The sequence below is a fragment of the Microcaecilia unicolor genome, chromosome 1 (assembly GCF_901765095.1).
Source record: "Microcaecilia unicolor chromosome 1, aMicUni1.1, whole genome shotgun sequence".
NCBI lineage: Eukaryota > Metazoa > Chordata > Amphibia > Gymnophiona > Siphonopidae > Microcaecilia > Microcaecilia unicolor.
In genome coordinates this window covers 688,100,793-688,116,237 of record NC_044031.1, presented here as the reverse complement: position 1 = coordinate 688,116,237, position 15,445 = coordinate 688,100,793, and the positions used below count along the sequence as shown (strand labels likewise).

At 42.7% G+C, this 15,445-nt stretch overlaps 1 protein-coding gene across 1 annotated transcript in view; it reads right to left on the bottom strand.

Annotated features, from left to right (window-relative positions):
• CA12 (carbonic anhydrase 12) overlaps window positions 1–15,445 on the bottom strand; it is a 104,497-nt gene that overhangs the window by 47,754 nt on the left and 41,298 nt on the right. Inside the window, exon 3 of the mRNA XM_030190392.1 lies at window positions 3,832–4,011. Coding sequence (XP_030046252.1) covers window positions 3,832–4,011 — 180 coding nt within the window. The remainder of the gene's footprint in view (window positions 1–3,831; window positions 4,012–15,445) is intronic.

Here is a 15,445-nt window from a genome sequence, read left to right as displayed (position 1 = left end):
GAGTAGTTCCAGAGAGTCAAGAAGGAGGTAAGGTGAACAGGATCTAAGAATACATATTTCACAGACTGGAAAGACTGGAGACTGTCTGGTAAGATTTGTCTCTTTGCAGAAGATACCAAACTGTGTAATAGGGTGGACACCCCAGAGGGTGGCATGAGGAAGGATCTAGTGAAGCTTGAAGAATGGTCTGATAATTGGCAACTAAGATTTAATGCTAAGAAATGCAGGGTCATTCACTTGGGTACAAAAATCCAAGGGAACAGTACAATATAGGGTGTATATATATGTGTACGAAAGAAGAGTGGGACTTAGGTGGCCAAACAGGTAGAAAAGCGGATGGTCAAAGCCAGAAGGATGCTTGGGTGCATAAGGATGACCAGCAGGAAAAAAGAGGTGAAAGTGCCCTTGTATAAGTCTCTGGTGAGGCCTCATTTAAAATACTGCATGCAATTCTGGAGACCACACCTACAGAAAGATATAAACAGAGAGAGGGCTTCCAGGGCTGCCAAATCAGTGTGTTTACCTCACTGACACTGCATGGAACGGTGAAGGACAGCGGTGCAGGGAGACAGAATAGCAGATATCAACAAGCTGAAGCCAATTAAGTTGGTTTCCCTTTCCCTCTCCTCTGTGTAGCTGTTGGTCACCCCCTTTCACCCAAAACAAAGCAAGCAAACCTATGAGCTACTCTATCCATGTTGTCGTCCTTTATTGTTGGTAACATTTTTATTTGATTTCACTTATATTTTTAAACGTTCTGTCTTTGCAGCATATGGGTGTACACAGGGGAAGTATTGAGTAATTAGTTCTACATTGTAAATCATTGTGTCATTTGGAGGGGCTGGTTATAGGGACCACTTGTATTTGTGCAGAGATGTTTTCACCTAGTAAAGAGCCACCATCATGCTATGAGAATCAGGTGCTTAACAGACTTTATATTTATAAGTACAATTTTAAAAAACCCCAATAATTAGGTTGAGACCTGGGAGCATTTTACATATTTCTTTCCTGTGCCTACATCAGATGAAAAAGATGGCATGTGGGAACTTGCTCCTTTTGTTTTGTGGATTGCATTGGTATATTATAAAAATGCACTTGCCTTTTTTATTACTACCATTTCACAGAGAGGTATTGAATAATGAGGGAAGGGTTTCCTTCATGCAGAAGTTCTGTCCAGAGTAAGTCTAAATGTGGCAACAGTGTCCAGTTCAGCACACTGTTAGCCACGAAGTTCATACAAAGTTAATTATGTTCAGTGGAAAATAAATCTGTTGGCTCAGGCTGCTTGCTATGTGAATATTCCTTCACTGTTTCATTATTGCTACCAAATATTACATATTAAGGGCATTTGCTTTAAACTTTGTTTTAATTCATTTATCCAGTCCTTACATGCACGTGGTTTTGCTTTTTAAACCCAAAGGTGAATCCTAAGGGTGGTTGAACAATTAGATATAAACTGTGTTGTGTCTGACTACTTGTTTTGGACTGCTTTGGGTCCTGTGGATCTGCACATCTGCTGTCTAGAATTTTGGAAGATGAAATGAGAAAATAAAAATTAAGCTTTGGATGTATTTTGTAGTAGTTGATGTTTACTTTTGCAATATACGTAGATGCCTGTTCTGGCATGTGCATGTTTATACACATGGCTATGATTCCTGAACATGTGGCATCATTAAAGGACAGACTTTTAAATGTCCAGTTGGGTATATATCTGAACTTTGTTAAATGTTTCAGACTTGTCCATCTATTTGCTCCCATGATATAACTGAATTCTATTATTCTATCTCGCTGTATTTTCAAATGTAAGTCACATTGAACCCAAGATTGCTTGGGATAATGTGAGATATAAATGTAAAAAAAAAAAATCCTTTATCCTCCACCTTTTAAGACACTGTCTTTCCAGCTGGATGGTAATGGTACAAGGAAAGCATGTTTGGTCCAGTGAAGACTAACTCAAAATAACCTGTTCCTTAGCTGGACTGTAGTCTAAATGTAACCATACCATGCCTCTGAAGTTATGTTCCACTAACTTCAGAGTTCCACTAATAAGTTGGCTGAAGTCACTAGTCTGACTTTGTTAGTCTAAGTGCTAAGTTAAACACTGGGACAACAGTGAGCTATTTATAGCTCACTGTTGTCCCAGTTTTTAACTTTTCTTGGCTATTCAGATAATTTATTTGTGGATTTTATTTTGGGGTAGAAAGTGATCCTGTATTTTGCGCCCAACAGTAGATAATCCCTTTTTATTTTTATTTCTCCTGTGCTGTACTGCTTAAAGAGAATGTGATTTCTCAGTGTTTCCTTTATTCTGTAATTGCTGAGGATTGGTCTGTGTTGTGTGAGTGACCAAGGTGAAAGGGTGGTGGATACATGGAATGCCCTCCCGCGGGAGGTGGTGGAGATGAAAACGGTAATGGAATTCAAACATGTGTGGGATAAACACAAAGAAATCCTGTTTAGAAGGAATTGATCCACGGAATCTTACCAGATATTAGGAAGCAAAACCAGTGCTGGGCAGACTTCTACGGTCTGCGCCCTGATCGTGACTGAATAGATATGGATGGTTTGGAGTGTAAATTTTAAGGTGCTTTGACGTTAGCTTCAGAACTTTTAGTACAAGAACAGTACTGGGCAGACTTCTACGGTCTGTGCCCTGAGAAAGGCAAGAACAAATCAAACTCGAGTATACATATAAAGTATCGCATTCCATGTAAAATGAGTTTATCTTGTTGGGCAGACTATGGACCGTACAGGATTTTATCTGCCATCATTTACTATGTTACTATTCTGCAGGCATGTAATTTGTGCATGGATCCATAGGAGTCCAATAGGAAGCATATTGTGGTTCTGTATATTCACTACTGCATTTTTTAAAGGTACAGTTACTGATATTTATGTGTTCAGAATTGGTGCTGTTAAGCTTGCTACATAAGCTCTGAGAAGCTTCTTTGCAGGATTAAGTGTTACTTCACAAAGGGCTTCTTTTACAAAGCCACGCTGTCGATTGCCGCATGGCAAATAAGAGGAAGCCCACAGGAACTGAAGGGCATTCCTCTCATTTGCCACACCAAGAATCGGTAGCGTGGCTTTGTAAAAGAAGCCCAAAGTAATTTGGCAAGAAAATCCTTTATTTATCTGCTCCTTCATAAGGAGAAGGGGGTGGACGAACACTGTCAGGATCTCCAGGGACTCAAACTGGTTCATGTCAGCTTCAGTAAAGGAAAGAAAGCAGAAGAACCAGAGGAAGGGACAAGAAGACTTATTTTATGAATGCAGCTTAATAAGGTATATTTTATTTCTTATAAATTAAAATTGAGGGATATGTGCCACTGCAGTAATTATTTTCCAGGATACAGTGATGTGTGTTGAGAGGTTGACCAGAATCAAGTCTGCTATAAGTTTAGTTATGGGATAATGCAACTTTATTTAAAAATGTCAGTGCTTCCAAGGTTTCCATAAGTGTGCATGTTGTTTATGTCGACGTAGGGCAGACGTTTTACTTAGAAATCTGTTATCAACTGCACTCCAAGGCATTATTTAGGTGTATACCAAGCACTACTCATGCCTATATGCCTAGTGCCCCCCATGATAACCCTGGGCCACCCCAAAATGTCGGGTCTGGCTATGCCCCTACTTGTAAATGACTAAAAATCCAACATGTATGTAATTGTTAGTGCCTAAAACTAAATGCCACCTTACAGCTTTACCCCCATAGATAAGGGATGGAGGAGAGCAGGAAGAAGGGTAATGGAGCAGACGGTCAATTTCTTGTGTTTGTCTTCCACCACCCTCCAGAACCTGAAGGAAGACTAACAGTGTAGCTCTTCTTACCTGAATGCCCATTGTTGGAAATTATAAAGTGTTCTTTTAAGGACACATTGTAGCCTACAAGATCTATAGGCATGAGAGTGGAGTCGTATTGCAGAACGTCATTGTGAAAGTCGATTGGAGACTGAAATACTCCTCCACAAAATGGATACTTCTTTGGCCAGTTTTCTTCTCCATCAGAGCCTGGGAAAATGAATAACATGGACAGTCAATAAGTGGCTTAGGCAGAACCCTAGAAAGGCTAGCCTGCAACTTTTGGACTGAACGGCATGAAAGATCATTTTCATGCAAAAAGTGAGCACAGTACCTTTTCCATTTGAAATTTTTCATTTTTTGAATTAGACTGCAGCAAAAAAAAAAATGTGCACTACAACATATATTTGCATGTTTTTTTTTTCTAAAATGTGTTTTAGATCCAGTTAGTTGCACAATGAAATGAGCTGAATAAAAAAATTATGAGATGAATATTATTCAAAGGCATGGCAGCTGCATAAAGACAAGTGGATAATTTATCCTCTTATCTTTATGACAATAATCAGCTGCCCTATCTATTTTGATATGAATCAAACACCCGGCTCCTGTAATTTTCATATATTCCTTTTTTCAATAGCAATATTGGATCTATCAGATGCGCATGACTCCACTTCTATGGCTCAATCTTTCAAGCTGAACACAATCAAGAGTGGGCATGTATTTGTCATTGATCCAGAAGCTTTTGCTACAGAGCTTTTTTCTTTTTATATAATGCTTTTTTACCAAAAATTCACTATCTTTCAAATAACAAAATAGCTTAAAAAAAAGCTTTTTTTTCTTCTTTAGTTCTCAACATTAAGTCTTCCATAAGACAATACACATTATAGCAACCAATATGAATCCATGTTTCGCTATAATCTGTATCACGGTCTGTCTCCTGAAGAAGAGAATAAATTATTGAGTTATTTCAGCTTAGTCTGATGATCCGTCCAAGTTGATTCTGTCAACGATTGTGAACACCATTGACAATGTCCACAGGGCATCTGTTGAAGAGATCTATTTTCTCTACAGCAACTTTCTTCTTCTTCTTGGATAAAAGTTCACCTATATTCTTAGCTCTAGAATAAGTGATCACTGGTTTATTCTCAAAACCTTTTTCCATCTGCAAGATGTACCAATGGGTCATAATCTACCTAGGTGAACTTTTATCCAAGAAGAAGAAGAAGAAAGTTGCTGTAGAGAAAATAGATACTCTTCAACAGATGCCCTGTGGACATTGTCTGTGGTGTTCACAGTCGTTGATGGGATCAACTTGGACAGATCCTCAGACTAAGCGGATTGTTAAATCACGGTTGATAGCAGATTGCTCATCAACTATGGTAGTGTATATTATCCAGTGTCCATGCGATACAATCTATGTAGGTAGAAGCAAACGAGTTGTGAAGATATGTCTAAATGATCATAAATCGTGGATTATGACTGGGAAGATGGAAGCCCCTTTAGTACAACATTGGATTGAATCTGGCCATCAGATCTCTGACCTTTGTTGGCGGATCATAGATCACATCACAGTGGGGTATGAGGGTGGAAATATAGAAAAGCTATTGAATTACAGAGAGCAATACTGGATTTTTGCATTGAATGCTGTGAATCCTGGGGGGTTGAATTGTGAAATCGAGTAGATGACACTGCTGTAATTCTATTGGTTGAAAGAGCTCGTCTCAGGCATGATTGGTGTTCCCTTTAGGACAGCTGATGACATTTAACTATAAAAGAAAAAAAACACCGTGGCCATCTTTAAACCTCGTGGTGAAAAGAAGATGCTGCTTGATCGGTAGTGTTATATTGGATAAGAAGTTTTTAATGGAAAAAGATTATTTTGATGTTGCTGAAATAACTCAATAATTTATTCTCTTCTTCAGGAGACAGACCTTGATACAGCTTATAGCGAAACATGGATTCATGTTGGTGTGAGAAGACTCCTTTGCTATAATGTGTATTGTCTTATGGAAGACTTAATGTCGTGAACTAAAGAAGAAAAAGTATTTTGTTATTTGAAAGATAGTGAATTTTTGAGAAAAAAAAGCATTATATAAAAAGAAAAAAACTCTATAGCAAAAGTTACTGGATCAATGACAAATACATGCCCACTCTTGATTGTGTTCAGCTTGAAAGATTGAGCCATAGAAGTGGAGTCATGCGCATCTGATAGATCCAATATTGCTATTGAAAAAAAATTGTATCGTTTAAGGAATATATGAAAATTACAGGAGCTGGGTGTTTGATTCATATTTATATGTATTGCCTCCTCCTTTAACGAAAATTATTGGTACTATTGACATTGAGCTATCTATTTTGATAGCATCACTGAATACATGGTCTTAGCAGTTGTAACTTTAACCCTTTCATGTCCTTTCATGTCTCTTGTTGCCATATGGCAAATGAAATAAGTTAAGCATTTATAGGCACAGAAATATTATGGGCACGAAAGGGTTAAATGAATAAGATTTGTGTGGTCCACCTAAATGGATACATTTATATGAGTAGTGGCTAAATGCCATTTGTCATATGAACTCTATACAAAACTAGCAAGTAACGTCACATTTGCTAAAAATAAAGAATACAAGGAGGAAAAAGGACTTCAGTGGCTTAGGTCACATCTAAAACATAACTTGGACTAATGACCTGCCCTACTTCTTCATCAGTCCTGAAAAAAAACCTTCTATATATTTGATCCCATAATTCTTTAATTTTTTAACATTTTTCTCTTATTTCAATATTAAAGTGCAAAAACAGTCAAATTCTCCAAGGTACTTATCTGGAACGAGCGCTGCAACACTCTACAGCCTGGCTGTTTCACCCTTAAGTGCTTAGAATACTGACCAGATTTATTCTTAAATCATTTTAACAGTATATGCAGCATTGTATAGAGACGCGTAAGTGACAGTCCCTGCTCATTAGAGCTTAGAGTCTGTTCAAGAGACCAAAAAAGAATCAACAACAAGCAGGGACTGTCCTTCTATGTTAAATTGTACAGCGCTGCGTAACCCTAGTAGCGCTTTAGAAATGTCAAGTAGTAGTAGTAGTAAATAGGCTTTGAGTTAAGAGTGTGGCCAGGACTGGAAAGAACTAAACGAAGAGGGACTACTTGAGGAAGAGTTCACTTGGAGTCATCTGCATAAATCTTTTTTCAAAATTCTGTGCTGACTGACACAAGTTTTGTCTGGGCATTGAGATTTAGGGAGGAGGTGGTTCAGGAGGTGATCTGGAAGGCAGGGACAAAAGTTATGTTTGACAGTGCCAATATCCAACACTATCCAGTGTGACAGTCCAAGACTTTGAGTACTCCAGACTGTCTGCCTTGATCTGAACTTTATTTCAATGTAATCATATGAAGCTCTCATATCAGACATCTCCAAAAGCCAGACACAGCCTGGGCTTATCCCACTGGCTTAGTCTGCAGTCGGAGAAACTAAACAAATTCTCTGTAACCTTGGAGGATGAAATGGGTCAGTTCAGCAAGCTGAAGAGTAGTAAATCACCGGGACCTGATGGTATTCATCCCAGAGTATTAATAGAACTAAAAAATGAACTTGCGGAGCTACTGTTAGAAATATGCAATCTGTCCCTGAAATCGAGTGTAGTACCGGAAGACTGGAGGGTAGCCAATGTTACTCCGATTTTTAAGAAGGGTTCCAGAGGAGATCCGGGAAATTATAGACCGGTGAGTCTGACGTCGGTGCCGGGCAAGATGGTGGAGGCTATTATTAAGAATAAAATTGCAGAGCATATACAAAAACATGGACTGATGAGACAAAGTCAGCACGGATTTAGTGAAGGGAAGTCTTGCCTCACCAATCTAATGCATTTCTTTGAGGGGGTAAGCAAACATGTGGACAATGGGGAGCCGGTTGATATTGTATATCTGGATTTTCAGAAGGCGTTTGACAAAGTGCCGCACGAAAGACTCCTGAAGAAATTGCAGAGTCATGGAATCGGAGGTAGGGTATTATTATGGATTAAGAACTGGTTGAAAGATAGGAAGCAAAGAGTAGGATTGCGTGGCCAGTATTCTCAGTGGAGGAGGGTAGTTAGTGGGGTCCCGCAGGGGTCTGTGCTGGGTCCGTTGCTTTTTAATGTATTTATAAATGACCTAGAGATGGGAATAACTAGTGAGGTAATTAAATTCGCCGATGACACAAAATTATTCAGGGTCGTCAAGTCGCAGGAGGAATGTGAACGATTACAGGAGGACCTTGCGAGACTGGGAGAATGGGCGTGCAAGTGGCAGATGAAGTTCAATGTTGACAAGTGCAAAGTGATGCATGTGGGTAAGAGGAACCCGAATTATAGCTACGTCTTGCAAGGTTCCGCGTTAGGAGTTACGGATCAAGAAAGGGATCTGGGTGTCGTCGTCGATGATACGCTGAAACCTTCTGCTCAGTGTGCTGCTGCGGCTAGGAAAGCGAATAGAATGTTGGGTGTTATTAGGAAGGGTATGGAGTCCAGGTGTGCGGATGTTATAATGCCGTTGTATCGCTCCATGGTGCGACCGCACCTGGAGTATTGTGTTCAGTACTGGTCTCCGTATCTCAAAAAAGATATAGTAGAATTGGAAAAGGTACAGCGAAGGGCGACGAAAATGATAGTGGGGATGGGACGACTTTCCTATGAAGAGAGGCTGAGAAGGCTAGGGCTTTTCAGCTTGGAGAAGAGACGGCTGAGGGGAGATATGATAGAAGTGTATAAAATAATGAGTGGAATGGATCGGGTGGATGTGAAGCGACTGTTCACGCTATCCAAAAATACTAGGACTAGAGGGCATGAGTTGAAGCTACAGTGTGGTAAATTTAAAACGAATCGGAGAAAATTTTTCTTCACCCAACGTGTAATTAGACTCTGGAATTCATTGCCGGAGAACGTGGTACGGGTGGTTAGCTTGACGGAGTTTAAAAAGGGGTTAGATAGATTCCTAAAGGACAAGTCCATAGACCGCTATTAAATGGACTTGGAAAAATTCCGCATTTTTAGGTATAACTTGTCTGGAATGTTTTTACGTTTGGGGAGCGTGCCAGGTGCCCTTGACCTGGATTGGCCACTGTCGGTGACAGGATGCTGGGCTAGATGGACCTTTGGTCTTTCCCAGTATGGCACTACTTATGTACTTATGTACTTATGTACTTATAAATATCAATCCTTCTTCTACCTTCTTGTCCAGTAATCCAATCTTGGATGCAAATATGAAGAACAAACAAGCAAACTTTTAGTCTTTAATCCTGGCTCAAATTAAAAGAAGTTTTCTGTTAACATTGGAATACCTTCCATGGTAACCCCTCTCCTGCTACCAGTTCCTGCTACCAACCACCCACATAGACTAAGACATTGGTTTCCAACATTTTTCATATAAAGGGCTGCAAAGTGGGCATGAGAAAGCACCATAAGATTTTAGGCTTACAAATGTAATTTTAAATACTGAGGGGCCGATTCACAAAGGTTGCCATTAAATATGGCAGCCGCTGGTGAACTTACCAATTTGCAAACAGCGACCGATGCACAAAGGGGATGGCATGCAAATGAGATGCCAAGAAATTTAATGGCAACCTTTGTTCATCGGCCCCTGGAAGCGTCTAGCATATGCGCAGAAAAGGACTTGTTTCCAGGACACCGGGGGGTGGGGGAGAAAGAGAGCTCCTACATGCACAAAGTGAGCTTACCTTCATCATCGGGACAAAACTTCAGAGCTCTTGTGGCTGTCTCTGGCGGTGGGGGGACCTGCATAGCTAGTTTGTAAAGACAGCGGTGGGAGCTTGGGTGTGTGAAGTTGAACAAGGTCAACAGAGTGCCAGAAGGAGGGGAGGGCTCCTTGCACCAGACCAGGGGTTGATTCGGAGGTAAGGGCTGAAGGGAGAAGGGAACTGGACTGGGGGGGTCATCCCCGCAGTTACCAATGTGGATGAGGAGGGCTCCTCTCTGACAGCTCCTGACCTGCCATAAAATCTAGCATGTTAAAGGTAGGTGCTCCTTTATTTATTATGACATTTGTATCCTGCATTATACCCAACAGAGTTCATGTTCAATGTGGCTTACAATCCAATTATAAGCAGGCACTTGCCCAGGGTCACAAGGAGCTGTAGTGGGAATTGAACCCAGGATGCTGGGATCAAAGTCTGCTGCACTAACCATTAGGCCACTCCTCCACTCATTTTAATGCTGAAGATTTTGTTGTAATACATCTGCATAGGGCTATCAGTAGCTGCTATGGCGAATGGTGAAAGGGACACAGAACTGCTTTGTGCATTAGATGCTAATTAACGTTTGCTTTTGCTACAACCGATCTAAAGAAAATATTGCAAGCATGGTAAGCTTTGTGCATCAGCCCCTAATTTTGATTGTACAAGGACATATATTTTAAAAAACTCATTTTATCTTGGCTTATTAACAGTTGCAAAACCCAAAAATGAGCCTTCTGATTAACAGAAGCACAATATTAACTCCTCTTTGCTGCTGGTGGAGACAAGGCCAGGATTTGAACACGGGAAAGCAGAGGTCATGCATAGAGGATCTCCGAGGGACAGGAAGGGATTGGAGAAATGAACCATTAGTAAAGTAAAAGTTTAAATGTTCACTTTCCACCCATGAAGTTCCATTAAAGCTCGGGAAATCTCATGAAGTCCACAATCACTAATAATGTTTCCAGCTCAATGGGACCTTTTGACTAACTGGGAATGGAGGGGGCTCAACTTGGTGCAGTCAATGCAAAGTGTTTGAATTTAGCTGGACACATAGAGGCGCATAATCGAACGCGAACGCCTATCTCCATGGGCGTCTATGTCCAAAAACGGGTATGTGAAGAGGCAGGACAGACTGTATTTTTGAAAAAATGGACGTTTTTGAGCTGGGCGTTTGTTTTTTTTTAGCGATAATGGAAACTAAAAACGCCCAGCTCAAAAATGTCCTAATCCGAGCCATTTGGTCATGGGAGGGGCCACGATTTGTAGTACACTCGCCCCCCTGACATGCCAGGACACCAACTGGGCACCCTAGAGGTCAGTGCGGTGGACTTCAGACAACGCTCCCACATGCATAGCTCCCTTACCATGGGTGCTGAGCCCCCAACCCCCCTCCCCCAAAACCCACTACCCACAAATGTACAACACTACCATAGCTCTTAGGGGTGAAGGGGGCACCTACATGTGGGTACAGTGGGTTTTGGAGACCTCCCATTTACCAGCACAAGTGTTACAGGTAGGGGGGATGGGCCTGGGCCCACCTGGCTGAAGTGCACTGCGGTACCCACTAAAAGTGCTCCAGGCACACCTGGGATGGGTATTGCATGCACCAAGTAGGGCGCTTTCTGGGGGGCTGGGGAAGAACCCATTAGTGGCTACTGCGAGAGCAGCATGGAAATGGCTTTGTAAAAGATATCACTTTGATTGGACGGCGACACCTTTCCTGCCTTTGTTACACAACCCTGACTTTCCAGAAGGTACCTCCTCGAAGACCTTTGGTCGCTGGAGAAAGCTTGGGATCCAATAGGTTTATCAGCTGGTCTCTGAGGAGGGTGAGACCAAGCCATTCCTGGAACTACAAAAGGAGTTTAAGCTTAAAGAGTCAGACCGCTTTGCCTATCTTCAGGTTCGACATTACATTAGATCCCTAGGCTGGTCGAACCTAAGTGAAGATGTCCAGGACACGTTGAGCTCTGACCTGACTTTGGGGGCACAAACAGTGGTGCCCTTAAAATACCATCACAGGTCTTTACAGAATTCGACTGAGAACATAGACTTTCGAACCAGTGCCCAACACTGGGCTAGAGACCTGTTAGTGGAAGTTACAGAGGAGACATTGAGTAATTTTATTACTTCCATCCACAAGGCTTCCATTTTTACCCGACATTGGGAACTGCAATATAAATTTGCTTTAAGACTATACATCTCCCCAGATAGAGCGAAGAGGGCAGGCTTTGGTGGAACTGGTACCTGCCCATGCTGTGAGCAGTCTCTGGCTAAACTCGCCCACATGTTTTGGTACTGCCCACACATTTTGCAACTGTGGACACAAATCTTGAGAGAGATTAAGAGATACTGGGGACGCACAATACAGAGACACCCTCTGATGCTTTTTGGAGAATACAAATATGTCAAGCCGGCTCCTTCGGGCTTCCTATCTTTCCTACAGAGAGCGATGCTGATGGGAAAGAGAGTCGTTTTGCAGTATTGGCGCAACACCAGAGCTCCCACAGTTGGTTCCTGGAGAATACAAATGATTGAACTTTTGAAACTAGAGAGACGTGGCCGTCTGGACTTATCTTCTGAGAAGGGCAAGCGGTTCCAGAGAACATGGGAGAACTTTTGGGACACGTTGCAGCCCCTGGCAAGAAGCAAGATCCTAAATTAGAGGTGCCAGAACGAGAGATACCACCCGGATCAAATGATAAGACAGCTTGTGTTTGGGGAAGGGAAGGGGGGGGTATACTGTTGGGAGGTTGAGATTTCGGGGGGAGTGGGGAGTGAGTGGGTAGGATTTCCCCGGGTCCTCCCAGAATAGATGATGACGATCACCTAGCAAGGGGTAGGAGCGGGATGATCTGGGGGGGGGGGGGGCGAAAAATGGAAAATATTTGACGTTGATAGAGTTACTGCTAGTTGCTTGTTATATTAGTGTTCTAACTGGTTGCAATCCCTGATTGTATTATATCAAGCATTATATGTCAATAAAAAAGATTTAACCACAAAAGTGCTCCAGGGACCTGCATACACGCAGGCCTCTAGGACTTGTTGCTGCTATATAACATTGGCACACCAATTGACACCTGAAGACTAATCTCTCCGAAAACGTCCTTTATTGGAATAAGCACGTTTACTCACAGTTAACTGCAGATCAGAGGTTGTGCCCCACTGGCAACGAGTCTCCCTGGTACTGAGATTAGCAGTAGGTCAGAGCTGGCAGAATGGTGTACAATGCCCTCTTTCAGCCACATTCAAGGTAAGAACTAAGTTCTGTAATGTGGCTAACACATGAAAGGGATCTAAAACTGGCTTACAAAAATGGCCACTACCTCATGGACTACCAGAAACAAAACAGGGCACACTCTGACCCAGTACACAGGGGGGAAAGCACCATGGGAGTAGAGCCTACCAACTACCAACATCGTGAGCATTTGCCACAAGCTAGTGGAATCACGGAGCCCAACACCCTACACCCACCACAATGCATTGCTGATGTGACTCTGCAGTGCACCTAACAGAAAAGGTGTCACACTCACCCAAGAGCCACATCAGAACCAGGGAAAGGCTGTCAGAGGACAGAACACATTCTGCTGTCATGGAGGTGGGTACGGCATTTGAGGCTGGCATAAAGGCTGGGAAAAAAGTTTTTAAAGTGTTTTTTTTTGGGTGGGAGGGGGTTAGTGACCACTGGGGGAGTCCGGGGAGGTCATCCCCAATTCCCTCCAGTGGTCATCTGGGCAGTTGGGGCACTTTTTTGGGACTTGTTCGTGAAAAAAAAAGGGTCCAAAAAAAGTGACCCAAAATCGCGGTAAAAACGCCTTTTTTTTTCGATTATCAGCTAAAGACGCCTATCTCTCCTTGGCCGATAACCACGCCCCAATTCCGCCTTCACCACGCCTCCAACACGCCCCCATCAACTTTACCTGTTTCCGCTATGGATTGCAGTTGGAAACGCCCAAAATCGGCTTTCGATTATACCGATTTGGGCGCCCACGGGAGAAAGACGCCCATCTCCCGATTTGGGTCGCAATATAGGCGTTTTTCTCTTTCGATTATAAGCAGGATAGTGCCTTTTTATGGCTCATAAAAACTGGGCAAATGGGTGCCAACCTTTATCCCTGCTCATGAAACCACCCACATTCCTCTCAAACTCCTCTCCAGAGCATTCCTACTCTACTAGTACACGCCGAAACAAAAAAAATGAAATTGACTCACCTGAAGGATGTGGAAACATCAGGAGGCGGGTAGAGGAAAGGACTTGTGAAGCACCGCAGGGTAGCTTGCGCATGTATACAAGCTTTTTTATTGCTTTTTTACTGGACTAACTTAACAACTTAGTCAGCAACCCTATAAATTACTGCTTCAGTCTGGGCGCCCCACTGCCATGTGTTTAGCACCAACTCGAGAACATCATCTGGGCACCAAGATTCTGTTATAGAATATTTGAGGTAAGTCAGCATTGGCAAATGCGTGCATATGTGTGTGTGCATGCGCGTCAGTGTGACCATGCATGGCACGTACCACAGGCAACCCACAGGAACTTTGCGGGGGCTTTTCTCTACCCGCCTCCCAATGGTGCCACATCCTTCAGGTGAGCGAATTTCATTTTTTTGTTTCAATTATGGGGTTACGTGTTGGAGACCACTGATCTAGGAAGTCACTGCACACATGCTCATGAAACAGCAGCCTGTAAATGCAAATCATAAGTCCTCTGGAGTTTTGCAGATCTTAGCCTCTCTTGGCTGTGTGACTTTATTGAAAAACAAGGGCTCAGTGGGACTGATATAAAATTGCTGAGTCATAATTTGAGCCTGGCAGGATTGCTCAGGTCCAAATACTGGGGGTGCTTGAGCACCCACAGCACTACTACTACTACTAACAAACATTTCTAAAGCGCTACTAGGGTTACGCAGCGCTGTACAATTCAAACATTGAAAGGACAGTCCCTGCTCAAAGAGCTTACAATCTAAAAGACAAGAGAACAATCTAAAGACAAGTGAACAAGCTAGAGGACGAGTGAACAGTTAATCTGATAGGGTGGATGGACACCTAGAGACCTGGTGTCTATGGGCAGATGGATCAACTCAATAACAACAAGTCACTAAGGTGAGCTCATATCAGAACTGGATTCATAATTTGAGCCTGGAAGGATTGCTCAATCAGATTGCTCAGGTCCAAATATTGGGAGTGCCTGAGCACCCACAGCACCCAGAGACCTGGTGCCTATGGGCAGATGGATCAACTCAATAACAACAATGAATATCACCTTAGCAGCAGTAATACCCATAGAATGGGTATTACTAGAGTTGATTTATTGTTCCAGAGCCCTGGGAGGAGGGAGGTCCCTGGCAATGGGTTGGAGTAGGATGTCTCTAGGTGGGGGGAGGCCCAGCCCAACGGAGGAATACTGGAATAAAATGCAGAGAGATAGTGGTATCCCTGTGGACAGTGTGTTTAATAAAATAAATGGTGGGGAGGTACACAAGGTATTTGGTCAACCTGCAGGACTCTGGTTGTCTGTACCCCACTGGGACCCTTGGGAGTATTAAGGGGTCCTGAAGGAAACATACAGGCTGGCTACAGGAGTAGCTGCTGCCCCTATAAGTGGCAACTGGCAAGACGAGTTAGACCGGGTGAATAGAGGAGGGCCCAGCCTGGAAGCAGAACCAGGACAGGAGAGAGTCCACCCAAGTGGCTGGAGTATAGCCTTGGAGAGGTACACTGCTGGTTGTGAGGACAGTAGACACGGGACTGTGCTTGTAAATTATCATGTAGAGAAAAGGAGTAGAGGTCACAGCCTGGGATTTATTCCTGTCATGAAGGGATGGGAAAGTGGACAGGTGGTACTGTAAATATGTACAATATAAATCTCAAGTGAAAGGGAAGTGAGGTGGATCATTTCATTGCACCAGAGG